The following is a 25,893-nucleotide window of genomic DNA, read 5'->3' as shown; positions in this document are numbered from 1 at the left end:
ACTAACCAGTTATGAAATCCTTAGATTTATTTAAGCATGAATCTGTTTAATGTTATTAGAGCATCAGATTATTCCCTCTTCTGGTCTTTATGATGATAAACCTGGGAGGGTTAGCTTGTACTTTGTCTCAGCCATGGGTGTGGAGCGAAACTGAATGATGGTGTGTGTGTGTGTTTGGCAGATGTTTATGTATCTGAATGGATGCCAGAATGTGTAATGAAGAGACATACTGTTTGTTGTGTAGAGGCTAGGATTTGTGTGTTGCAATAAAAACAAAGTTGAATGTCTGCACAACCTTATCCTGCACTTTTTTTTTTTCAATCATGACAACGTTTACAATGTTTTCTGAGAACTTCCAGATGCTTCTTTTGTGGGCGGCCGAGTAAAGGGCCAGATTGTAATGGCTGTCAAATGTCGTTAAAATCCTGTAATGCATTCAAGAGCACAGCGCTTCAGCAGCTGCTATAATAAATAGCATTATTAGACACTTTAAAATACTTACTTTCCTGTAATTTATTTCACAAACAAATCATTTGGCATCACAATTACAGTCTCTCCTCAGATTATATTGAGCTCACACATTTTTATTTCTTTTAAATGTAAATTTCCCTCTTTTTTTTTTTTTTAAATTGATCAGAATCCAACATCCATTCACAATCACACTGATTATACTGATGCAGCTCTTCCCAGTGAACTACATTAAAACATTTGATTTAATTGTTTGCAGTCTTTTATGGCCTTCCCTCCACTCCTCATCAACCCGTCATCAGCCTGCAGAGCACATTGGGGCGCAATGCTCAGAGCTCCGCTGGGAGCCTGTCGTCCCTCTTCAGCCAGACCTGAGATCGTTGCAGGCTTTAGGAGATGGGAGGAGTCCATTATGGCCCTACTAATCTTGATGGACAGGCCATTTGAAAGCATTATAACACATCTATAAATATTGCTATAGACATTATATTACAGTACAGTGCATCATTGGCTCGTTCCCTTTTTTTTAAAAAAAAGGGCTCAGTGCGTTAAAGGTGGCCACCAGGGCTAATTGTGCAGAAATCCAGGGAAAAGTTGTGAATTCCTGCAATTTCCTCCTAATGTTAATCAGAGTTAGGCTGGAATTCTGTCTTGTGTCATAGGAGAAAACACGTCGCGAGCATGTGATGCTTCAGAGGCAGCATTAAAATCTGTTTTCTCGCAACAGTCAAGACACACACGCGAACAGTTCCTCCTGAGCGGCGGTCCTGGGGAACCGTGTAGGTGGGAGGAAGGCAGCTGGCAGCAGAAAAGAGGTGGGGAGCAGAGAAGACCGGCGGCTTCAAGCTTCGCTGCAGCACTCGTAGATGTTGTCCTCCATCAGAGCGATGACCTGCTCCAACTTGTGGTGCAGCTGAGTGCGACGTGCCGTGGGGTTGGCCTCCAGAGCGTTCACCACCTGACCGGCGAAGATGGAAGAGAGGAAAGAAAAAAAAAACAAAGATGACTTTCAGAAGCTGTCAAGGATTCATGCATTAATCTGTCTACATAAATGCAAAAAGAGGGAATAAACCCACAGACAGTAACTCCTAAAAAAGTATTCTGGATCCTTTTTACATTACAGCTAAAAGGTTTTGTGTAATAGACCAACAAAACTAGTATGTAGCAGAAAAAAAGCAACCATGGCTTTCAAAATTTGTTACTAGCTTTGCACATCTAACGATTGATTTTTTTTCTTTGCCCAAGATGAGTCTGATTGAATGGAAAACATTTTTGTGCAATATTTTTAAAGTCTCACTAAGGTTCTAGTCTGGACTTTGTCTGGGCAAGTCAAACACATTCTTTGATCTTAACCACTCTATGGTAGTTCTGATCATCCAAAAGAGTCTTTAGCCTTCTCTAAAAGATTTCCTTCTAGAGTTGCTTATATTCTGCTCCATCCCTCTTCCCATCAGCTCTGAGTTTAAGGGGTATGAATACTTTCGGAAAGCAGCAGAAGGAGCGAGCGAAGTGCTTCAGCCTCCTCTCCCTGCCTCCATGCACGCCTTATAACCACAAAAGCTCTTGCTCTTTACATATTTATAAAACCCACATCTGCTCTGGTTTTCATGCCCAACAGTTGTCACTGTGTCAGTGGGATTTATGGGCTCTTAGCAGCAGTGTGCTACCAGGCAGAGCGAACTGAGCCGGGACGAGAGAATAGGCAATCAGGGGCCATTCACAGAGCTCTGTGAATCAGAGTCTAAGCCTCTGGCCCGCGTCAGTACAGTAGCATGACAGAGGGAAGAAGCTAAGCAGCATTATTGTGAGGGCGCTCCATTAAGGCACAGTCACCACTGACTAAGCCTCTCTCTGCAGAATAAGGCGTAGCAGCGTGGAAGCATGGGGGAGGACAGCAGGAGCCTAAAGAGGGCTAGTTCAAAGCAAAACGAGAGATATGAAGCGGCAACTTAACAGCGCCATTAAACAGATGGGGGTGTTGGCTCACGAGAAGGTAAACAACACGCTGTTTGCTTAAAGTGAAAGGTATCTGTGGGCTGGGAAGAGATGAGTGAACACACTGAATAGTTCCTGCTGCTGCTGCTTGGACGAGAGCCCAAATCTGATTGTTTCTCCTTTTAACAAAAGAATTAAAAAAAAGCTTTTACGTGCTTTTATTTACTGACATGTTGCAACGCCATCCACAGTCTGTTACATCTCTCATGGCAGCTGAGATCTGCAGCGCTGATGCATCACGCTCTGATAGCTATCAGTGAAACTTAATACTTCAAGTGAGCTCTGTTGAGGCAATGTGGCTTTAAAAAAAAAAGCTAGTCTGAACATCCAAACATATCTTATCCACGTCTCGGATTACAAAAACAGTGAAGAAATGCACAAATCTCTCACCTGGTTTCTGTATCTCTTGGCGTATTTGTAGATTTCTGTCAAGGCCAGGTTGGTGTTAAACTCATTTCTGTACTTCTGCAAGACAGACATCAAAACAGCAGATTAGATCAAATTCCAAAATGAGACTTATGTGTCATAACATGCTTTTGAAGAGCCAGACAGATAAACAAACAGGAGCTGTTTGAATGTTTGACTTACTCTCGACTCCTCGGCGAGGTGAGCATTCATCTCCTGCTCACTAAGAGGGGGCATTTCTTGTATCTGCTTGTAGTAACACTGCACGTTTTTCTTGTACTCTGGGATTTCCTTGGCATACAGCAGCTTGTTAGTCGGTGAGTCCTGGAAGAAAAAAAAAAAGACCTGATATTTCATTCAGGAAACTTGTGTAAAAGTTTAGTTTTGCAGTCATGGTGACTGTGCGTCCCAGAGCTAAAGAAAGGGTCCCCTTGCACCTACAGTGCTTTGACCTACTTGTACTGAAGATTTATGCTGCTTTAATTTCATCCTCAGAACAAATACAGCACTTTTAATTAAACTATAAAGTTCAAACTTAAAACTCAAATGACAAAAAAAGAGGAGTAGAATATAGGGAATTGATAAAATGCATGACACATGCAGACATAACAAAACAAATGTGCACCCTTTTTGAGAGATTTCAATGTATAGAGATGATAAAATCTGTCTGATTGTCACACATCTGACTTGATGTGTAGAAAACATGCAAAAGATTCCACAATACTGATATTATTAGACAAATGATTTGTAAAGAAGCAGCCAAATGTTGCTAATCAAGCTAATTTAATTAGTAATCTGTAAATTGTACCACCTCTATAGAAGCAAGAGTTATGTCAGCTTGGTGCTGTGGAGCATACAACAGTGTGTTGACACAATGACAAGAGGGAAAAAACAGCAGTGACCTTTGTGAAATCCATAAAATTGTTTAAAGGTCATAAAGTAATTTACTAACTAATTCAACTCCATCATTTTAGAGGGAGAGACATTATTCCAATGTGAACAACACTAAAATATACTCGCCAATCTCAGCAAATCCACCCAAAGGTTGGTTTGTGTAATGAACAAATAAATTGTGAAAAGTCAAAGAGTTTCCTTACTGACAAAAAAGGATATGGAAGCACAAATTCAGTTTGCAAGGTTGTATTTCAATAAACTGTAAGATATTTGGAATATCACGGAGTCATTGTGGTAAATAACTCCTTTATATGCAAAATTGTTCTGAAGTTAAATGTGGTGCCGTCTGTCGGATTGAAGCTTGGATAAAATTGGGTCATGCAAACATGGAATCGTCCTCATAGGCAGGGAAAAGCGAACCGAAATTTCTCAACAATGAAGTGAGAGGCTTGATAAAGTCATGCAGGACACAATTACTTCAAATTATTGGTGCTAAAAATGGTTCTACAAGGTAAATCATGGGGGGTACCTGATTCTGGCATCTACCGTACCTATAAATTATAACCTAATACACAAACACCTACAAGTATTTTCTTTTCAACATGCCTGTATATTAAATGAATCCCCCGTTTTTAAAACCACTTTATACTAAATAGCCTATTTAATGACTTCTCCTGTTATAATTGGACAGCACCCCAAACATCAACGCCTTATTTTCCATCACAGGAAAAAAATGATAACTTTGTATTGCTTTACAATGATCCTTTGGTATAAGTGGACACAGACTCAGAGCATGCAGGGGAAAATGCTAACACTATGCAAAAGTAATCAGATTACTGTTGAGGTCAGGAGGTTTCCTTCTAATTAGTCGTCCAAAGGTTTTATCTACAAAACTCTAATCAGCTTCAGAAGCCTGATGCTCTTTTAAGATTAGATAGCCACTCACATTCAAAAACATCAAACTGAGGCATAATTTGACTCTGTAAATTATTAAAATGCTGCTTATGTTTTCATTCAGTTTTACTAAAACTGATATAATTTCTAACAGGATGATCTTTTTCTTTTTACATTATATCTTTATTCCAGCTGAAGTCTTTTATTTCCAGCTGTTCTGTCTTTTCTGCCAGCCATTTCTACATTTACGGGCTGAATTCAGGCTTCTTTTTTTTTTGCCTCCTCCAGACGACAATTTCTGCTTGCTGTGCTTTAAATATCCCTAAAATCCAGCCAATCTTTCAACTGTTACAACCCACCTCCGTGCAATCAAGCCCTAGTTGAACAGAAATATGCAGTTGGCACTTTGACCATTATCCTTATTTCAACACTGGAGGTTATCATATCTTCACACTTGAAACGATACTTCACATTGATGAGTCTAATCACTACAAAATGTTCTCAGTGGCTTACGCAGCTGGATACTATAAATTACCTATTTCTCTTACTCGTATATACCACCTTACCACCAAAGAAGAACGCTTCTGATCTTGACACATTTAAAAGATGCTGGATGAAATGTTTATATGTTATCAGCTTAATGTGCATTTAATGAAAAGAGGTTAATTTGATCTGACTCAGTATGTACATATTTTCCTAAATGTTTCTTTTACTCTCATTTTTATAATCTATATGTATTATTTTGGATTATCTATGTGTGTGTTTTTTTAGTTTAATTTTTACCTTTTTTGTATTTATTTAAAGTGCTGTAAATAAGTTGACTCCATTTTGTTACACCTCAAACTCCGAGCTCTCATTTTCCGTTTTCTTCTTGCTACAGTGGAGCAAACCATTACTTATTTCTGTGCCCCCAAAAGTAACTGTTCATCTAAACTGTGTGTTATTCTTGATGATCTAATCTAAACCAGCAAAAACAAAAAATTAAAACAATGGAGGCAGAAAACATTTTCCTTTGCTCACAACAACAGGAATCATATTCAGAGCCAGAGAACATTCCAGTCTAAACAAATCTCCCCACACTGGTGCTCATTCAAGCAGGAGGAGAAGTAGCAGCCCTAAAAGGCTGTGGGCATATTCGGGTTTTAGTGGCGACTACTGCTGTGAGCGTGGTGCACTGTGGGGGAGAGAAAGGGACAGAGAAAGTAGGACAGGCAAACAGACTGGCAGATACTGCTTTCAGCAGGGCTGAAGGTGCTTACAGTGCACCTTAACATTTCCACATGTCATGAGTTATTTGTGTCACTTATTGTGTGAGTTAAACGTGCCAAGCAGCTGAGCTGCTGCAGCCAAATTTGCTCCTTCTGATAGGAACCCTCTTTCTTCCTGTCCACAAGGTCACTTCCTGCTGCTCATCCATCTGTCCACCAAGCCTCCTGTGACCATGTGGCCCTCTACTCTCTGCATCTCGCCAGATAAGACGGTTTCTTTGGAAACCAAAAGCAACACACAGCTTCCTACTCTGAGTTCACCGCTGCTGGGCTCCCAGCTAATCCGGATCCCTTTACTGTCTCGTCTTGTAGTCATCGTCTGTGCAGAATCTCTCAAAGCGTAGTACCGTTTCATCACCTTTCTCCTTCACCTGCTGGACAAGATGTGACCACATCCTTGAACTTGGCTTCGCCACACACACAGCCAGATGTGGCCAGATAATCAGGGAGCTGTAGACGCACTTTATCTCATCGCTGAAGGTTTTATGTTTGTCTCTGCATCCATGCACATGCATTATCCCGTTTGTACGCTTGAGCATAGCGGCTGTAGGCACGCTGGCTTTTTGGCGCTGAGATAAGGCACATAAATCAGCCTGTTTCTCAGAGAAAAGAGCATTATATGAGGAGTCCTCAGCTTCCTCCAGGGAGGAAGCCAGTCAGAAGGAGACAGGAAGCAGAGCGTGCTGAGGGTCATGGTGTCTGAAGGATGAGACAGATTTGTGAGCAGTGAGGACATTGACATGCATACGTGCACACGCAGACAGGCGGATAGAAAGATAGATAGATGAATGAATGTTCACGCACTCACACACAAACTCATGCACAGCACCTAAAGAGATCCCTGGTGCTTATGACCTTGGATAAACCGAGTGGGCTGGAATAACAGGAGGGGAGGTAGATGGGGCTGACAGTGTGAAGGCTTAGGAGGAGGGCTCATGGGGGGGCTGAAGAAGTGTGAGTATGTGTGTGTGGCAGTGGCTGTTGGAAAGATAATTTGCTACAGTAGATGCAAAGATTGATAGGTGGAGAACAAATAATTTGAGGTTTTAACTGTGGAGAAGGAGAAATGACCCAGTTCCTCATAAAGTGACAGTGAATGATGCTTCAGCAATTTTCACCTGATTTTAGAGGTAATAAGAGTGAAAATGGCTCGTTCTGAGCCATTGGCTGAAATTACATCCTTATCACTGATGTTCTGATTGCAACATGTGGCACAGCCATTGTTGGGTGGTACCATTTAGGCCTGCTATCTAATCTTGTTTACATTCTGTGGATTTGCTCCTGAATGGGTTTGACCTTCTGCTGCTGCCAAATCCTGTGAGAAACTTCTTCAAAGGAAAGAGAATCTCAAGACCTCACAAATACTGTCAATACTTTGTACTGGATCAGTTATTTACAAAAAATATATGAAGGTCCAAAGTTAATCACTGAACAAGGATTGAGGAAAAAATACTTAAGACTGTGGTGTTTAAGGTTAAACAAAGAAGAGGAAATAATTTAATTTTCCAACATACCGGCAGCTACTAATTTATTTTGCTGAGAAGACACATGTCTGTGCATGCTGCTTTTTCCACAGCTGCTTCTAATATAAACACTGTAAATGAGAGACTCACCTTTCCCAGCTGCAGATCAGAAATGGAGCAGGCGTCAATGAAAGCCTGGGCGATGACGGACAGACAGGCGTCCATGTGATCCGTCTTATCGATGTCGAACACAAACTGGGGGTTCTTCAGGATGTTCACCCAGAAACGCAGAGGTAAGCTGCCCAGACGGAAGGGGGAGTCAGTTTTTTAAAGACTTCCACCCACACACTAAGGACTCTTAAATCATGGTGTTTAGTAGACTACCTATTCGTTTTCCAGATGTGCAGGGTGTCTGGGTCCGTGATGCCCCGCTTGTCAGCCTGCTCCTCAAGGAAGTCGAAAAAGTATTTGACGGCCAGAGGCGGGCGGTCTGGAGGGATGCTGAGGATGGCCCGGAAGAGGTCATCCAAGAACTTCTGAAGAGTTCCCTGTGGAGGAAAATGGCATTCGCATAATTTCACGTGATGTAGGAATCGTCAGTGACACAAATGTGAAGTATTCATACCCCTTGAACCGTTTGACATACTGTGAAGCATAAACCTTGGTGCACTTTTTTGTGTTTTTTAATTTACGACTTGCGCAAAACTATGAAGTTTTGAGCAAGTCGTAAGCTGCGCAAAACTATGAAACAGAGAAAACCTTTTTTACAAATTAAAACCTGAAAAATGTGGTGTGCATTTGTATTCAATTACTTTCAGTCTAATATGTGTAGAACCTGGAAATATTTTATTTAGAATATTATTATTATTATTATTATTATTATTATTATTTAAGCGATGGATAAAAAACCCCTGACAACATTTTACTCATTTATTTAATGTAGTTAATGTAGTTAACCGAGCCAAATAACGCCGGCTCTTTCATGAGTGCAGCGTATGATTAAACGAAATCAACCGCTTGAGAAATCACAAAACATGGTTGTCCACCTTAACTCAGAGGCCCATAAACGAGAGAATCAAATGAGACCAAATCTGCACATCATTTCGGCCCACATGCAAATTGGGCTAACACCTGCTAGAGGCTGAAAATGGCAGAACAACACTAAGCATAAATCCTGAGTTAAAGCTTATGATACAGATCAAAGAATATTTCTGCCATAAAATGACCCACTCATTTCAGCCTTAGGAAAGCATGAAAGTCGATGTTTATGCACACTCCAAACAGAGCAGCATTACGAAAAATGTCTGTCTTTAGGTGTGCATAGCTGATAAAGGCAGCTGTAGTTACAGCAAAAGGTTATTCTATAGAGCGGAGACATAGGTTGGTGTGAATACATATGCAGATCATCCTTTTGACGAAAAGTAATTGAATCCCATTTAATCCTATGAAGGTTTGTGGCTGTCAAAATGTGAAAACATTTAGGGGATATGGATACTTTTGCAAGGCTCTAAATAACCTGAAGAGAGGGATTTTGTTCTGACTTTATGTTGCAGAGTTGACAACAGAGTTCTGTTTACCTTCGTAGACAGAAGGCGTGTCAGGTAGATTTCTGGCAGCACTTTCTTGCGATGACTGTGCCTGTGTGACTTCTTGGTCTCTATAAGCTCATCATGAGGTAGAACCTGAAAAACCAGAGGTCAAACGTTACTGCAAGGAGTAGTAAGTGAATACACTGCTGTGTTTTGTCTGTATGAGCTGTCAAAGAGGGATTTTTTTTTCTGGTTCTTGCATTAGACACATGATCCAGATACTCACTCAGGGTATTTTTGGAGCACTGAAGGATAAACAAAATTAGGGAAGTCCAAGGAGGTTGGGAAATTCTCAGGAATTTTTTTTGTTTTTTTGGCTGTACGTTTTTTAGGGAACTGGGTCATGTCTGTGACTCACTTATGGTTGAGGATTCATGAAATATGTTTCTGTTAAAAAGTTGCATGAAGTTAATATTTTAGTTGATAATGGTCTTGGTGAATTAATTTAGCATAAATCCAGATTAGCTGGAAGCTAGTATCTAGTCTGAGACAGACCAAATTGGTCTCCTGTCTTCTTAACCTAGGTGTAGATTAAGCAAAAGTTCACTCTTCAAAGTTGTTTAAGCTTAAACTAAGAACTTAAAATCCATAAGGTCCACAAAACAGACTGAAAATCTCTTAAAAGTCCCAGAAACTATAGACTCAAAGACAACGCAAGATAATTTGGTATGAATTAATTTATTAAATATTTATGTTTTGGTTGATTTTGTGGCTACAATATTGAGGTGAGTAAGCATGTTTACATTGTAATATTGGTGAATAGAGAAACACAGATTGCCAGATTAGAAAATAGAGTTTCATTTTTAATTATAAAAAGCAAAAACGTAATTATTTTTATAACAAAAAAGGAAAAATGACCTCTGCATGTGAAAATATTGACTATATCACAACATATTAATCTTTAAGTAACCAGGCTTTTGCTTTTTCCTGAAGGTTCCACAACTATATTGTGATTTTTACTCAATAGAAAACTTTGCTGGACCCAAATCTGTTTTTCAATAATTTATTAAACTTGGCTGAAACAGGAAGGGTTTCCAAAGAAAGAGTGACCGAAATGCTGTTTCTATTCCTCAGAACTGACCCAATTTTTTTCCAATCAAGACCTAAAGAAATTAGAAACTAGATGTCTTTTTAAAATTAGGCAAACTTGCAAAAAGTTAAATAAGTTTTGAATCTACAATAATTTGCACATCTCTTTCCAACTAAAAAATCTGACCAATTTATTTGTTTATTTGATGTACATCAGCTTCATTTATTTGCGATGGAAAGAAAGGACTAATTTTATTTTATTTGCAAGTCCTTTTAACTTGAAAATTTTGTCTTATGTAACACAAAGTTTGGACACCCTGTTGTAAATAACACACAAACATGATGGTTTAAGGCAGGGGTCTGCAACTCCGGTCCTTTAGTGCTGCTGCCCTGCGACTTTTGGAAGTATCACACTTGAATAGTTAAAGAAAAAGCCTTGCTGACACGCCAAAGGGGTAATTCATTATTTTACTCAAAAGTTGCATGACATTGACATTCAAGGACATTAGTTGCAGACCCACGGTTTAAATAAAATATCCTCATCATAAATCACTAAGATGTTTTTAAGACGGAAGAAGTCCACCTTGGTCTTAGTGCTTCTCTAACTAGTTGTTAGCGGCAGCCTCCTTGGACCAACTAATCTGGATTTATACCAAATGACAATTCCAAAAGAGTTTTACATGGATAGAAACTGCTTATAACCTTTTAACAGAACGTCACTTAAACAATCCTAAACTATTCCTTTAGGTTCTAACTACGCTAGAACTTTCCGTTAAAACCAACCGTTCACCCGGCAAATTGTATTCCAAGAAACTCATTATATTAAAGTCAAAGGGCCCATATCTTAGCTGACGTTTATGAAAGAGCTTAAGCAGCATTAGCGCTGTCATGTCCTCTCAGCAGCTTTTTCCCTCTCACCTCCATTCCTCCCACCCCCATATTCTCTCCATCATCAGACTTGCCGCTGGGCTGCCCACAGGAAAAGCTCCTCAGATTTAGCCAAATTACTTGCATGAAGATACTCACCAAGTGCACATATTTCTCTGTGTCCAGGTCTTTGACTAGAGAAAGACAAGAAAGCATATGGTATTAAACAATTACACAACTAATGTGGTGCAGGCGTGAGCAAGTGAGAGAAGATCGAGGCATGGAGACGAGTGAGAGATAGAAGTAAGACAAAAAAGACTGACAGAAGAGTAATGGAGATGGAGTGCTAAAGCAGAACGTGATTAGGGTGGACTGTGTGCCTGAAGGGGAGGGCAGCTGTCTGAGAGAATGAAAGACAAAGATTACGAGCGAAAGGGGAGAGAAAAGAGAGAGATTATGAGAGACGGACGCACGGAGTCTAAGACTGGTTGTGGAGCCGCTGTAATGAGATGGTAATGCTCGGCCAACGCTGGGAACAAAAGAATTAAATCTAGCTGGTTTATTTATAGATCTCGACACAAAACATATTCATACACACGCATGAACGGATATGAGTGCCGGGATGAGCGTAGACTCATGTTCAAACACGGGCTCAAAGACAAACATAGTAAATTTATTGTGCACGGCACAAGAGCTAAAACAAAGACAAACTGAAAGACACACACACACACGCAAACAGGCACCTTCATGGTGTGTGTTTTCTCATTACAGTCCACTCTGCCAGAGAAGCTCCCATCCAGCAGGCCACAGTCCAGACCCTCAGCACTGATCACAGACGGCCAGGACAGTGTTGCAGATTAGCCAGGGAGCACTACAAGCTCATAGCACCCCCTTGATGCTTTGAAGCAGGCGCCAGGTTTGGTGCTCTTGAGCCTATTTTTGGCACCATGTGAATGGAGAGAAGCACCTTTGATGGACAGAACCTGAAGAGTTCCAGTCTCTGGTCTGGAGCTGATTATGTAAGGTGGACAACTGGACAACAAGCGCAGGAGCCCATTAACGGCTGAATGTAAACTCATCTGTCAACAGGCAAAGCTCGGTGGATGCTGGACAATGGACCAAATTGTGTCACATTTTTCCCGACAAGCTGACAGCTGCTAATGGATTACATCCACGACATGGAGGGGAAAAAATGCTTTCAATAAGCCACTGTTGTTAGAGTTTCTGTCGTGATTTATTAGACTGGAAAGTATTTAGATATCAGTCTTTTCATGGATGAGGGGAAGGGGCAGCTGCTTGGTTTCACGTATGTTTACATGAGTGGATCATGTTCTCGTGATCGCCTAAGCATGTGCTGTTTCCAAGTGATTGAGTGGGTGAGTGTACCTCTCCACATCCGGGCGAGTGTGCATGACAAAGTGACAGAGAGTGGGCGAGTTTGAAGGTTACCTACCTCTCTCCAGGGTGTTTTCTTTCTTGTCTTTCATGCTCATGGCCAGCGACGCACCCTCTGGGATCTAGAAAAGCGGGGAATAAGGAGGAGAAGAAGGATGAGGGGGCGAAGAAAGGCGAGAGAGGCCAGAGGGCATAGGTCAGGGGTGAGCTTGGGTGCACCAAAACAGTGTCATTAAGCATGCCCTGGAGGGCAATGTCTCGCTCAGAGGTGCAAGTGTTTGTGTATGTGTGTTGGTCTGGAGTGGTGGCTGGTTTTGCAGGGGCCTAGCGCAGCTCATTAAAGTCAACCTGCAGTGAAATGGATTGAACAGAATTGCCAGTGAACCCAAACTGTTAGTACAAGCTCTGGCTTGTTGCTCCGTTCAAACCGCCCAGCGAAACTCAACAACACTTACCAAATCATAGGTAACAGTTCAAAGGTCGAGAGGCACGGCGTGTTTGTTTAATCATGCACAAATCATCGCAGACATAAACACGCGTACAAAACATGTAGGTAGCTGGAGGAGTAGATTTAAAAAGACTTACTGTTGTCACATCACCTTCATTTTGCAAAATTTGCCTGATTTAGGAGGAGTATGCTTTGCTGGGAGGGAGATTAAATTAATCTTTAAATTTGAAAGAAATCAGCAGATGATCAGAGTTGCCTAAGTTTTCAGCCAAGTGCTCACTGGAAATGTAAAAATATCACGTTTCCTGTAGGCGAATTTACTCTACTATAAGATTGCACTGGAAACTCTCATTGTTGTGGACTTGGTCACTTCAGGCATTTAAAAATGAGGTCAGAGGAACCAAAAAGATGTCAGGATATTTTTGTCTAGTGGTCATACTGGCTATTGGAAAATGAGAGAGAGCAAGAGTTTTAGCAGATAACAGGAAGACTGAATGTATTACAGGGAAGTTACTCTGTTTCCTCCCTTTTAGCTTTCAAGCTTTCTCTGTCAGGAAACAGGATGGATTTGGAAATGTTGACAACCCTTTGGAAATCTCATAGTCAAGGCATATTTCCAATCATTCAAAATCTGAAATAGGAGGTCAAACATAACAAAAAGTGGAGATTATAAATAGAGAAATATATATATTTTTTATATCTGGGTCACAACTTTGAAGTTAATAGAAAGCCTCATTAGCACTTAAATAATGCAAACTTATATTTCTAATTTTATTGATCTTTAATAGTTCAATACAGGAGAGAATATTTTCAACAACATAAAAGTCATACTGATCAAAAGTGATCAGCAATTATAAAAACCCTTGCATTACTAAAGTTCAGAACTGAATTAATTAACTCAGGAAAGCGTATGCTTGTAGTTATTTTAGTTCAATGGTTGACCTTCACTATGAGGCAAGATTTACATAAGGTATGTGCCGAGTGTGTTTTCACCTTTTTTTTCTGCTGAACAGGGACATTATCCCTCAGGACTTACAGATCTAACAAGTCCCAACATTTCCCACTCTCTTAAAGCCAATTACAGTAAAGTCAGAAGCTCAACAACAACATCAGAGTAAGGCTGAATTTCCCACGGCACACACACAGGTATGTGCTTGGAAGTGGGAAATGCCTCACGATGATTACGTCAGTTTGCTTGTTTTACTGACCTTTACGCATGAACTTTCACAAGATCTATAACCACTTTCCCCCCTGCTGTGACTTGTATACACATAGCATAATCTCTGTAATGCTTAACCTTGACCTTATCATGTTTTGGTTTGAGGTGGAGGTAACTAATAAGTTCCTATTGTAAAAACAATACAGAGAATAATATAGAAACAGGCGGCTATGTTTCCAATCAGAAGTTTACGTACAGTCATCATTGCCATGATTGTCATATTCTTTTTTTCTTTTAGTGATGCATTTGAACCATTCTCTTTTCAGTTGCTTAGATAACACAAAATAAAACTATAATATTTTCTAAAAACAAGAGTTGGGTGCACAAGTTTGCATTTTTGTGAACTGGGGAATGCTTGAAAACTATCGCCACTGTCTACAGTGAAGTGAGTTTAACAACACCATGGACTGAGAAAGAAGCTCTTGCTCCAAAATTGACACATTCAAGCTTGACAGAAATTTTGCAGCTGCCCACAAAGATGGGCCAAATGCCATTTGGAGAAATGTTTTACGATAAAATGAGAAACATTGAGGTATTTGGCCACACTGACAGAAAAAATGTTGAACATCAAGTTGAGGCTTTATAACCTATTAACATAGTACCAACTGTCAAGCAAGGTGGTGGCAGAATCATGTTGAAGTTCTGGCCTGCTGTCAGTGATAAAAACTGAATGGAATAAGGAGGAGGACTGTATTCAAATTCTTCAACTTTGAAAACATTTGGACGCTCCAACAGGATGATGCCAAACACTTAGCTCAGCTTTATCCAGTTCAGACTGGTTTTGAACTGGATGAAGCTGGCTAACTCTAGGCTACTGGAGTCACATCAACTGTATTGAAAATGTAAAAAAAGATGCCTAAAGCTAGCAGGAAACCAACCAATTTATATGAGATCATTTCAGAACTGAAGAGTGGTCAAATATCCAGCTAGAGTTAAGGCAGGCCCTGTTGATTCACTGCAAAACGTTTGTGATTTGGCTAAAGGACTTTTTTCTATCAGTGATGGCATGTGTATTTATGAGAGCCTTATGTGTAATATCATCCCATGTAAATTAATTATAATTCCACAATCAATTTAAACTTGTGCACCATCTTATTATTTTTAAGAACCACTGAGGTTGTCCACCCTGACAAAAACTATTCAAATGCATCAGTCCAGCAATACAATTGACATCGAGTTCTCGCCACTCTTGTGACATCACCCACCTCAGCAGCATGCTCACACACACACACAAACACCCACCTGGTAATGGAAGACTGTGTTGAGTTTCTTTCGACCGTCCTCCATCACTGAGGAGTTGTCCAGGTCCTGCAGGAGCTTACTGTTGCTGCCAGAGTCAAACCACTCTGAAAGGGGGAGAAGGAAGAAGAAGGTGAAGGACTGAGACAATTTCATTGTTAAATTTGAAGCAGAACAGGAGAGACAAACGGCAGCTATGCTCCGGCTCTATGTCATGACCTGTGGAAATATTCTCAGGCCATTAATCAAATCAGCTCTGCAGGCTCGGCAGCCTCTGAAAGCAATAACTCTTTGTGATTATGACTGTACACTCTCCTCAATGCATTCTGTCATTTATTATATTGCAGCCTCAGGTTAGTTGGGCTTCATGAGAAGAATTGACCTTTTTGCAAAGGAGATTACTATATCTTGGAGGGCTCGAGGAGGGGAAAGGATGGAAATAATCAGAGGAAATGTGTTCTTACCCAAGTCCACATCCTCCGCTCGAGGCCACTGGGAGAAAGGCAGGTTTTTATAAAAGGCTTCAATTATTTTTTCTTTAACTTGGCAGATCGTGTCAGTATTCATGACCCTGACTGACAGTGAATCCATGCCACACCCCTGGAAGGACACATTGATGTTCTGACAGACAGAGAAAAGAAGGAAAAGAGTGTGTCACTTGCATTGAATGTATTTTGTTGGTGAAAAACGAGCAGCGAGTGTGTGAAGTGTTCAACCTGTGGCTTGGCCTCAATGTTCTCACGGAGTAGCCACTCCTCATTGAGGGTGTAGCGGGCCTTCCCGGTGAGGACGTCTATGGAGCCCTTGTTGATCTGCTGCTTGATTGCACAAAGAAGTAGGAAGAAAGGCTCGCCCACTGTTTCCTGTGAAAAAAGAACTGAGTCAATGCGCTTCTTTTAGAATCGAACTGTCTCTCACGGCTCCTCTCTGTTCTCACTTTCAGGTAGCTGTACATGCAGATGGACATCCAGTTGGTCAGCATCTTCTCCACGACGGACTCGGTGCGGCGCAGCATCAGTTTGGGGTTCTTGGAAGCCGAAGCGTCGATAAGATCAACCAGCAGGTCTTTCATGATGCTGGTGTAATATTCAAGTTTCCCATGGAGGGCGATGGTGAGCAAGGACGCCAGGCTGCATCTGAAAACAGATCAGCAGAGGAGGCATGAGCAAAAAAAAAAAAAAAAAAAAAATCTCAGGCTTGTGCAAACATGCTCTGTCAATGTGTGGTCAGTGGATATTTAAAAATAATAAATCATGAGAACCTAAACAAGATTTAGTCTGGTCCAGTGCACCTGTGACTGCCGAGCCAAATAAAGGTCTGATCTAAGGCAGGGAGTGTCTGAGTCAGTGTCCAGGAGTGCAGGCAGGGGATTTCCCTAACAAAGCTCCTTTAATCCACCAGGAAGAGGCTCCATCAGTCAGTAAAGTGCTGACACTGTGCAGGGACAGAGATGCAGTCTGACTCTCTGATTCACAGTGACCGCTTAATGTTGGGAAACCTCAAACAAACATCACATTTACCTCAATATAAAACTTGACCCGTTTCTCTCGCTCGCTCTGTGACTGTGTGTGGCAAAAATAGAAAAGGCAACACCAGCCTGGTACCACCGTTTTGCGTGTTCTCATAAATAATTTGTTTGAGAAATACAGAGCAACATTTGGCTTTCAGCAGGAGATTTGTTTCTGAGCATTTGCTTCTGATTTAAGGCAAATATTTTCTTGTTTGTCACTTTATTTGTGTCTTACTGAATCACACGCTTGTGTCTTTTGCTAAAAAAATAAAATAAAAAATCCTCCATTGTTTTCATCACCTGCTTGTTTGTCTACAGCTTTTTGCTGAAAGGCATGCAAAATGATAAACTGCTTCTCTGCAGAAATGACAGCAGAAAAAAATAAACTAAACCACTGTTGGTCAGAAAACCCAAACAATTCCCGGAAATGGTAAAATTCACCACAAATTGTGAAACTGTGTCATTATTACACACATTACATAATCATCTGGCTTTTTAGCCCTTAACTTTAGCTGTTTAAAGTTAAAGATGCACGCCTCAATCAGACTATTTTTTTGTGATTGGTTCTGATTAGTAATCAGCAGGTGAAACACAGATTTTTTTCATATGTACGAAATGCATCAGGATTAAGAACTCCCACTACATTTTGTTTAGTCTCATAAAAATTAGACAAACATTAGGGGGCGTAATTAGGGCGACAATTTCCTGCAGCACATTTTCCCGCCTTTATGATTCAGAGTCTTTGAAAAATTTGGAATCGTCAAAATTAGAATTGGCAGCTCAGAACTCAAAGAAAACTGCTAGTTGGTCTGGGTTTGAAAAAACACTGATTGGTGCATCTCTATTGTTAAGGTAAAAATTAAAAAATGTCCAGTTTCCTTTCAGTTATGCCTAACAACAGCTTAGCAAACTGTGTATTGTGTTGGAATCCCAAGAGAGCTGTCTCTGTTAGTGTTTGTCTGAAAGTGTGTCAGTGGTGGCTCAGCTCTAATAAGTGGCCACTTTGCAAAGGTCAACTCCAAACAAAAGGCTTAGTCATTCATAATTCTCTGCTTCTACCATCCAACAGAGCAAAACACAGTTCAATTTTTAACCAGACATTTAAAGGCAGGAATATCATTAACATTTCAGAATTTCACAACCTATGATGCCCTCCAGACTTATTGGCACCACTCGTAGACATGACTTAAAAGCCTTAAAATTGAGTATTTCATTACAGCAACACATTTTTTGACACGACAAAATGTAGAAAAACTCTTCCATTAATTTGAGAACATTAGAAAAATATTAATTCACAGGTGGCACAATTGTTACTGCCTTTGCTCTTCATACTTTGTATAAAAACTCAGCTGATAGAGTTCAAGCTTTCTATGAAAGGCCAACAGATTTTAATTTAAAGTCTCATGTTGTTTCAAAGTGCATGCTGCAATGCTGTCCAATAACTACAATGTTCCCAGGGTTTTTGAAAACTAACAGGACCAAAACCTCACAAATCTTCCACTGTACCAAACAGTGAACATAATTTGCTCTTCCACAAATTTGTCTTTTCTTTTATGACAAACTTATCTGGAGTGTTTCTTGGTAAAAAATCTTAGTCTCTTGTGATCAAAGCATGAAATAGATTTTTTATGCTCATTATGGTAGGACAGAAAGTGCTTTTAATGACAAAAAACTGGCTAGCAAGTAGACGTGTCTAATGTTTCTCATGGAGACTTCACAACACAAAGACGCCACTGTTTTAAAAAGTGCAGACAGTAAGTGTGGACAGTAGGGCTACAGATAACGATTATTTTAGTAATTGATTATTCTGACAATTAATCAAGTAGTCTCAGGTCGGATAATGAAAATTGTCCAATGTTTATTAAAACATTTATTTAAACACTTAGGCTTGTTTTGTACAATATTAGAAGTACATATGAAAATGTAAATACAGAATTGAAATCCTTTTAAAAATAAGAAAATAAACACTTTATGTATTAAATATAATAACATAGAATTTCTTTAGTGTATGCGTGATCATTAGTAGCAAAGGATGCATCTGCAGCTAAAAAAAACAAACTTCTAAAATCAACATATGAAAAGCCCAGCCCTTTATGCTTGACTTAGCACCGATAGAGTGGATAGCAAATCTGTGTTTTGGATTAACCAATTAATAATTGTATAGCAAAACCGATTAATAATGGGATAGCAAAGGTGCTGAATAGGATTTTTTTAATTACAGAATTTGAAATGGGTGAGGCTAAAATTACACCATTAGAGGAGTTCTGAGTAAAACATATTAATAAAGAGGTTTTTCATGTATACTTTTTTTTACAGTTTTGGATTAATATCTACTTAATGTTGTTCTTTCAACAAATGCTGCGTTTAAGAGCCTGTATTCTAAAGTTACTGACTAACTGATTACTAAATTAGCTGGCAATTATTTCAATGATCCATTAATTATCACTAATCTGATTAATTGTTTCAGCACAACCGGAGAGCACTGTGTAGCCTTTCAGTTGTAACTAAAGACTACATAGTAATGAAGCAGTAAAGGCTGCAGGTACCTGTCTCGCACAGCAAAGTCCTTCTGCTGCTCCAGGGCGTGGACGAAAGTGATCAGGAAGTGCTTGTTATTGAGCAGAGTGGAGAACAGAGTGATGCCCTCCTCCACATTAGGTCGTGTTGTGTCGTTGGCCTGGTGACAGAAGATGACAGAGGCTGGGTGAAACATTTACTTCTCTGCATGATTTCACCCTAACTGGATTACACACCTGCGGCGCCCTCACTTATCATCTTCACCACCTCTCGTCTGATCTGACCCTTCCAGTGAACACCTCATCCCTCTATTGCATCCTCTCTCCTCTGCTTCTTCAGCTACCTCCTCCCCCATTCAAGTTTTCTCCACAGTAGCTGAGCTCCCCACTCCCGCCCCTTACAGTGTTTGATTGTGGCTAAATGTGTGGAGTCGACTTAATGAGTGTGGTCTATCAATGGGTGCGACTAAGCAGCAGCGTGATGAAGTCTTCCCTCTGGACCGCAGCCATATGGTGTGGTTTGCAGTCTGACAGAAGGAGAACAGGGGTGTCCATTAAGATAAATGCCCGCCTCTGAGATTTATTCGCTGTGACCTGGAAAACACTTCCTGCGAAGACAATGTGGATCCAAAGCACTTCATCACCGTTAGACAGGCTCCCCTGGCTGCCGACCCAAAACCAGCGCTGCAATCCTTACTTTCCCTTGTTAGATGCTGCACATGAACATACGTGTGCTTTCACACTCAGCACACGTTAATACCCATGTGTGAAAGTGTGCACCTTCTACCTCTTTGTGTTGTCTGGCAGTATGCAAGCACAACTTGAGTGCTAAAACCTGGGTTTCACTTCAGAGAGGGCTTTCAGGGGCAGTACTGGGAAGTCTTGAGATTCTTAAAATGTATGTTTTTAGTGCATTTTGTCACCTGGCAAGGTTACTGTCACATTTTGATTCTGGTTTCTTCACCACTTCAGTGACACAAACCTCTTAATTTTGACCGTTCATCTCCAGAGATTTTTTGCTCTTTTTGCTACTTCAGCTGGTTACCTGGGGCTCTCCAGTCTATTAAAGTCTGTCACTGCTGCAGTAAAACATTTATTACATAATTTGAGGTTTGTTTTTTCCCCCTCAGATTTAAATAATCTGTTCATTGAAGGTAGACTTAATTATTGATTAATTGGGTCAAATGCTAATTCTCCATGTTTTGTTGATTTAATAAATCCTGAGTTATGAAGTGGGGGTACAAATTGGCTAAGACATAGAGCCTTACAGATATTATTCTGTTTTTAGGATTTTTTTTAGAAATGGCAAATTCAACTATCAAATCAATAATTCGTAAAATCAAGCTACTTTACAAATTGACTATAATCTTATTGTATTTTGCATGTGTAAACATAACTTTTGTGGTTATGGTGCCTAAACTGGCTCTGTCCCAGGGACCCACATTCTTCTAAATCAGGCCTGCACAACTTACTGGAGGTAGATTTGTTTAAGAGTCAGAAGGGAAAGATGCAACAACATCAGCTTGTGTTTAATGCATCACTCACTAGAAATGATTAAATAACACACAATAGCACTCATGAACATGTGAGCTCATTCACATATACTCAGATATTCTTCAAATCCACATCATGACAACCCAGATATGTTTTAAATGAATACTATTGCATGCTGTTGCTCTGCATCAACAGTCTCTGGGATTCGTATAAAAAAGACTGTAATATATATGCCTGTCCAGGAGGTGGAAACAATGTCATCATTTATTTCATCAGTACTCAAAAGAAGAAGGATGGCTAAAGCGGTGCTAGGTTAAAAATTCTAAATAATCTTGTTTGTTCTCCCAAAGCAGTGTTTGTTTTTCACTCACTCAACTTCTTTGGGTTACAGTTGAAGTTTAATGAAAACAGAGAATGTAGATGTGGGGAAAAAACTTTTTTCAACCACACTATTTATTTTTTAGCACAGAAAGTCATAATGAGAAAAGTGGAAGACGGTCTCATTTAAAAAATTTTTTTTATATATATTCAGTCCACACAGAAAAACTCTTTACCAGACTAATTAGGGAATTTAGAAATCTCAACATTGGAGACAATTTTTACAAATCTCTCTTGCATGTAGACAGGAGGTCCAAATGCAGCAGAAAATCTCTGCTTGGGAAAATATTTATGTTATTGTGGAAAAGATCTTAGGATGACAAAAGCAGACCTTCACCTGCCAGTCCTGCAGCAGCGGATGGGTCTCCGGTAGCACCCGGGGTCCAAGAGAGTCATTCACGTAAGTGGGCTGTACCAGACTATTCTCATAATCTGAACACATCTGGAACACACATAAACACACACAGCAAACTGTAAAACAAAGAGTGTTGTATTCGTAAACATAGGGAAGAGGGACTGAGAGGGAAAATAATGAGCTGGGCACCGGTTGTTTGTGTTTGGATTGCTGTCCAGAACTGAAAAAAAAAAAAAAAACCCAGAGAGGCTCTTAAATGATCGCGTGAAAGAGACATGACACGGTGAAACCATAAGTTAGGAACAGAAAAGGCTTTTTGAGACAAAGTGAAGCAGAGCTAAAAGGCAGCATTTCAGCTCAGTCTGTCATTTCAGGACAGCTACACTTGGCCTGTGTTCTGACTGTGTCTAACACTGTTTAGAGTGTGTAATCTCAGACAGCCAGAAGCGCTTGTGGAAAGAAAAACAAAGGGCCATGAAGGACAGTGTTTGCCTGTCTTTATGAAAAAAAAAAACTTTGGGGAGATGATGGCAGGGGTGCAACAACCCAATTCGAAGACATTTCTAAGCAGAAAACCGGTATTGTCCACTCTACAGCCCGTGTGGCTGAAATTGTGCAAGATCATCTATTGTTGCAAAACAGCGTGGGCGTGGGAGCTGAGTAGGGAAACTGCTTCGAGGGAAAATTTGCTTGTCTCACTGCCCGTCATTGTTCTGTCTCCTTGAAAGATCATGAATGTGGCTGCAAGATGAAGCCCTCTGTCTCTATCTGCGGAAAAAACCCACTGAGATATGCCCACAGTGTACCTTTGTGGTAGATGTCATGTGAGGAAAAATGCTTACCCCATTGGGTAAACATTAACTCTCCTGCTGGGTTCCAAACTGAAGAGACTTTGCTCGACATTTACCTTGTGTTTAAAAGTTCCAAGGTGAATTTGTATCCTGCATATTACCGACAGTGGGAAATGCTTAAAAGAAAGAGGCAGGCAGGGAGTAATAAAAATATGAATACCCCCAGTGAGAAAAATGGCAGTGTCAGTCTGCCAGCCAGACTCAGATAACGCGCTAAAAAAAGGTTTCTCACCTTGGGGAAGAAAGTGCGTGTGACAAACTGTTTGTACTCCAAGAAGGGGATGCCCTGGCTGCGATTCAGCTCCTTGGTCAGATCTGTCATGTCTGTTTGCAGCTCTGCAAAGCCTGCAAGGACAAAACATAAGGAACAATGAAACCTATTGTCTGGATAAGAAAGTTATTTCTCTTGAAGCAAAATATGTTAAGATGTGTTTGGGTTCTGATGCTCTGATTACTGTCCAGGGTCATATCCTTGATGAATATTAAACATAGAAAAGTGTAATCCTGTGATCTTTTTCCCGGTTTCTTTGCCAGACTGTGCAGCCCATCTCAGTATGGAGGCAAATATTTACCAAATGCCAATCACAGCAGCCAAATCCAGTCTGAGGCTTTTATCCAAAACATGTGTGCAGGCTGAGGTTTACATGCAGAAACAGTATCAGCATGTCCAGACACTGACTCCTATCTACATACTAATACTGCACTAGCGCTACGTTTCAGCAGATGATGATGTCTGCCTCTAATGAGAGGCTGGAGATATTTTATGGGAACATACTTCCTTTCACAGGAGAAGAGACATATTTAGGTTAAAATCGCAATTTCTTTAGAGTCTGTCTAATAAGGAAGAATAAAACTGAAAGATCCAGAGGGATTTTATGGGGCCTTACAAAAGTATGGGATGCTTTTTCCACACTGTTTTTTACATTACAGATACAAACCCTAATACATTTCATTGGGATTTTAGATGGCATACCTCAACTAAGCCATACATAATTGGGAAGGAAAAGGGCACATTGTTTTTTACAAATACAAATATGGAGAATGCCATGCATTTTTAATGTCCTTTATTCCCATACTATTAAATAAAATCAACCAGTTGCCTTCAAATGTCGCCTCTGAGTAATTTAACACCAGCATAGTCAAAACTTTGCAGAACCACCTATCAAGTCTATATTCATTTGTCTTTTGAAAATGGCTCAGTCTGCGACAGATTGGATGGAGAACATTGATCAACATCAGTTTCTTTCAAGTCTTGCCAAAATTGGATTTAATTCACTCTGACTAGGCCTTTTTAACAGATAAACCTTGTTCATCTTTTTAAAAGGTTGCGTTTAGGTTGAATGACCGGATTCGCTTTTCTTGCTAAAGACAAGCATCTCGACAGCTTGATGCCTCCACCATCACTCTTTCACTGTGGGTGTGTGTGGAGTTCAGATGATGCACAGTATTACTTTATACCACACATAAGCTTTTGCTTCTAGGATGGAAGCAATTTAATTTTTTTTCGGAATACTTGCATGGCACTTGATGTATGGATTATTACTCCTTTAAGTTATTTATCCTCTCAACTAGATCACATCATTTGGTTCACAACAAATGGAGAGGCTAAATATAAAACCATCCCTGTGCTTCTGTTTTCACACAAACTCCTCCTGTTGGAGCAATGTTTGGACAATCAGTTTCCTGTCGTCTTTTACCCCTCCTTTTTTTTCCATAGAGCTTCTTTCCTCTCAGCAGAAAGATCCCTCGTTTTGTGCGCACTCACCATGAACTCGTCCACAAATCTATCTATGTCCTCTGACTAAATAACCTCGCCTCTCCTCCTCCTCTCCCTCCCACGCCTCCGCTTCTTCCCCCGGCTCGCGGCCCTCGTTCCCGTTCCTATCGCTTCCTCCCTCCATTTCTCTTTCACTATCCGTCCCCCCCTCCATCTCTGCTCCATAAATCTGGGTGCTCAGACATGGAGTGGCCTTCACTCGGGCCTACTCTAATGTTCAGACGCACACGTAAACATACAGACACACAGTGGCTTTTTTCCTGTAGATGCAGGACATACTATGTGGCCTCTTGGTAAATCTGTGTGACTGATCATTTGTCAGGCTCTTCATTTTATGAGTCATGCTTACGAGGCACAAATCTGTCAACTTTTGTGTCTCCTTCCCACTTCAGATGAGACTGCCTCCAAACCAAGTGCCATTGTTTTGCACGCAAACACAAGAACATATACAGGCAAATACAAGGTTTTACATCTCAGAGTTCCTCTTTTAACCCCACCTTTCCGGATCTCCTCTCTGATCTGGGACTCCATCTCCTCCATTTGGAGAAGAGTTTTCTGCCAGTAGCGTTCAGCCCTCCGGCTCTTCGTGCAGTACACGACGAGAGCTGCGAACGACGGCAAACGGTGAGAAAAACAAACAGGCGCTTCACACAGTATGGGGTCAAAATGGCTCTGAAATACTTTCATTAACGATTTTCAGCAGAGCTTCTGTGTCACAGTTTTCTAAATTAATTTCAATCCTACAATATTGAATGAGACATTGTCCACATTGCGTAATGGCTAAGCACAATTCATGTACACACTCTCTCATTGGTAGCATTACACCTAAAATGTCAGGCAGGAAACAAAGGGGCTTTTGTGAATATATGATCCAAATTGGGAAACGGTGTGAAAGTACACACTCGCTCTAATTTTCACCCGTACACCTGCCCTGCAGACCATCTCGGTTTCTGACTACAGAGAACAGACACACAGACAGAATTGGGAACACTGGAGTCTTTGTGTGCTGGATACTAAAGAGGGATGAAGCAAGTGCAGGAAACTACAAGCCTAGAATTCCTTTTATCTCTTTCCACATCTGGAGCATCCGTAGCTGCAGCAGGCACGCATCCATCATCTGCTGGCAGGCCTGTGTGTGTGTTGGTGCGCGTGCAGGGGTGAGTGTGTGCTGGACCTACCCACAGTGCACAGAAGCAGCAACACGCAGCACACCACAATGGACACCACAATGGCCAACTCGCTGCCGCCGAGCTGCACTTTGGTGATCATGTGGCGAAAGTTCCCCACTTGCACCTACAAAGAGAAAGAAGAGTTCCACATAAAACTGGGTCACGTTTGCTGAAACGCTCACTTCTCTTTTATCAGAATTAATTTCACAGTGGCCATCGCAAATACCATTAGTCCTATACTGATCATTTTATCAAAGAGTGTGTTGCTATTATGAACAAAACAAATGCAGAAATAGCATTAAGGTGCAACTAAGTATTATTAAAATGTAAAGAAATCACAAATGTGAGTAAATAACTTTTCTCCACCCCAGTTTTCTAACTGTGCTCCAGTTTCCACTAGTGGTTATTTGGATGTTTTCAGCGGAAATGTTTGTATCAACTACTAATTAGCTAAATATAAAGCGAATTAGCAAAAGCAAGATAAACTGAGGTTTAAATTTCAAACATACAGCCAAACAGATGATCTTTTTTTCATGCACATTGATTGCTTCAACTGAAAAACTGCAGCATCCAAAGGAGAGAGAGACAGTGCAAACGATTTTAGGAAACTGTGATGGATGACAATGAGGTATAGGCCTGTCAAGTTGTGTCAGCTTTGTAAACAGATATG

The 25,893-nt window shown here is 40.5% G+C and overlaps 1 protein-coding gene across 4 annotated transcripts in view; it reads right to left on the bottom strand.

Moving 5' to 3' along the window:
- Positions 1-307: 307 nt before the first annotated feature.
- The window catches only part of plxnd1 (plexin D1), a 104,492-nt gene continuing 78,906 nt past the window's right edge, over positions 308-25,893 (bottom strand). For 2 of the 4 annotated variants that reach the window (XM_032558079.1, XM_032557997.1), the window contains exons 20-36: positions 25,233-25,347; positions 24,552-24,659; positions 22,510-22,622; positions 21,403-21,513; positions 19,230-19,360; positions 16,111-16,309; positions 15,890-16,036; positions 15,638-15,794; positions 15,177-15,280; positions 12,326-12,389; positions 11,032-11,066; positions 8,965-9,069; positions 7,772-7,935; positions 7,538-7,685; positions 3,052-3,192; positions 2,854-2,928; positions 308-1,426 (exon numbers count right to left, since the gene is read on the bottom strand). In XM_032558079.1, the coding sequence (XP_032413970.1) occupies positions 1,310-1,426; positions 2,854-2,928; positions 3,052-3,192; positions 7,538-7,685; positions 7,772-7,935; positions 8,965-9,069; positions 11,032-11,066; positions 12,326-12,389; positions 15,177-15,280; positions 15,638-15,794; positions 15,890-16,036; positions 16,111-16,309; positions 19,230-19,360; positions 21,403-21,513; positions 22,510-22,622; positions 24,552-24,659; positions 25,233-25,347 (2,034 nt within the window). In that variant the 3' untranslated portion in view covers positions 308-1,309. The remainder of the gene's footprint in view (positions 1,427-2,853; positions 2,929-3,051; positions 3,193-7,537; positions 7,686-7,771; positions 7,936-8,964; positions 9,070-11,031; positions 11,067-12,325; positions 12,390-15,176; positions 15,281-15,637; positions 15,795-15,889; positions 16,037-16,110; positions 16,310-19,229; positions 19,361-21,402; positions 21,514-22,509; positions 22,623-24,551; positions 24,660-25,232; positions 25,348-25,893) is intronic. The other 2 variants (XM_032558236.1, XM_032558152.1) reach the window with 1 other exon arrangement.

The sequence above is a fragment of the Xiphophorus hellerii genome, chromosome 1 (genome assembly GCF_003331165.1).
Source record: "Xiphophorus hellerii strain 12219 chromosome 1, Xiphophorus_hellerii-4.1, whole genome shotgun sequence".
NCBI classification, from domain to species: domain Eukaryota; kingdom Metazoa; phylum Chordata; class Actinopteri; order Cyprinodontiformes; family Poeciliidae; genus Xiphophorus; species Xiphophorus hellerii.
Note: the sequence above shows the minus strand (reverse complement) of the source record. Positions and strands in the feature narration are given on the sequence as shown.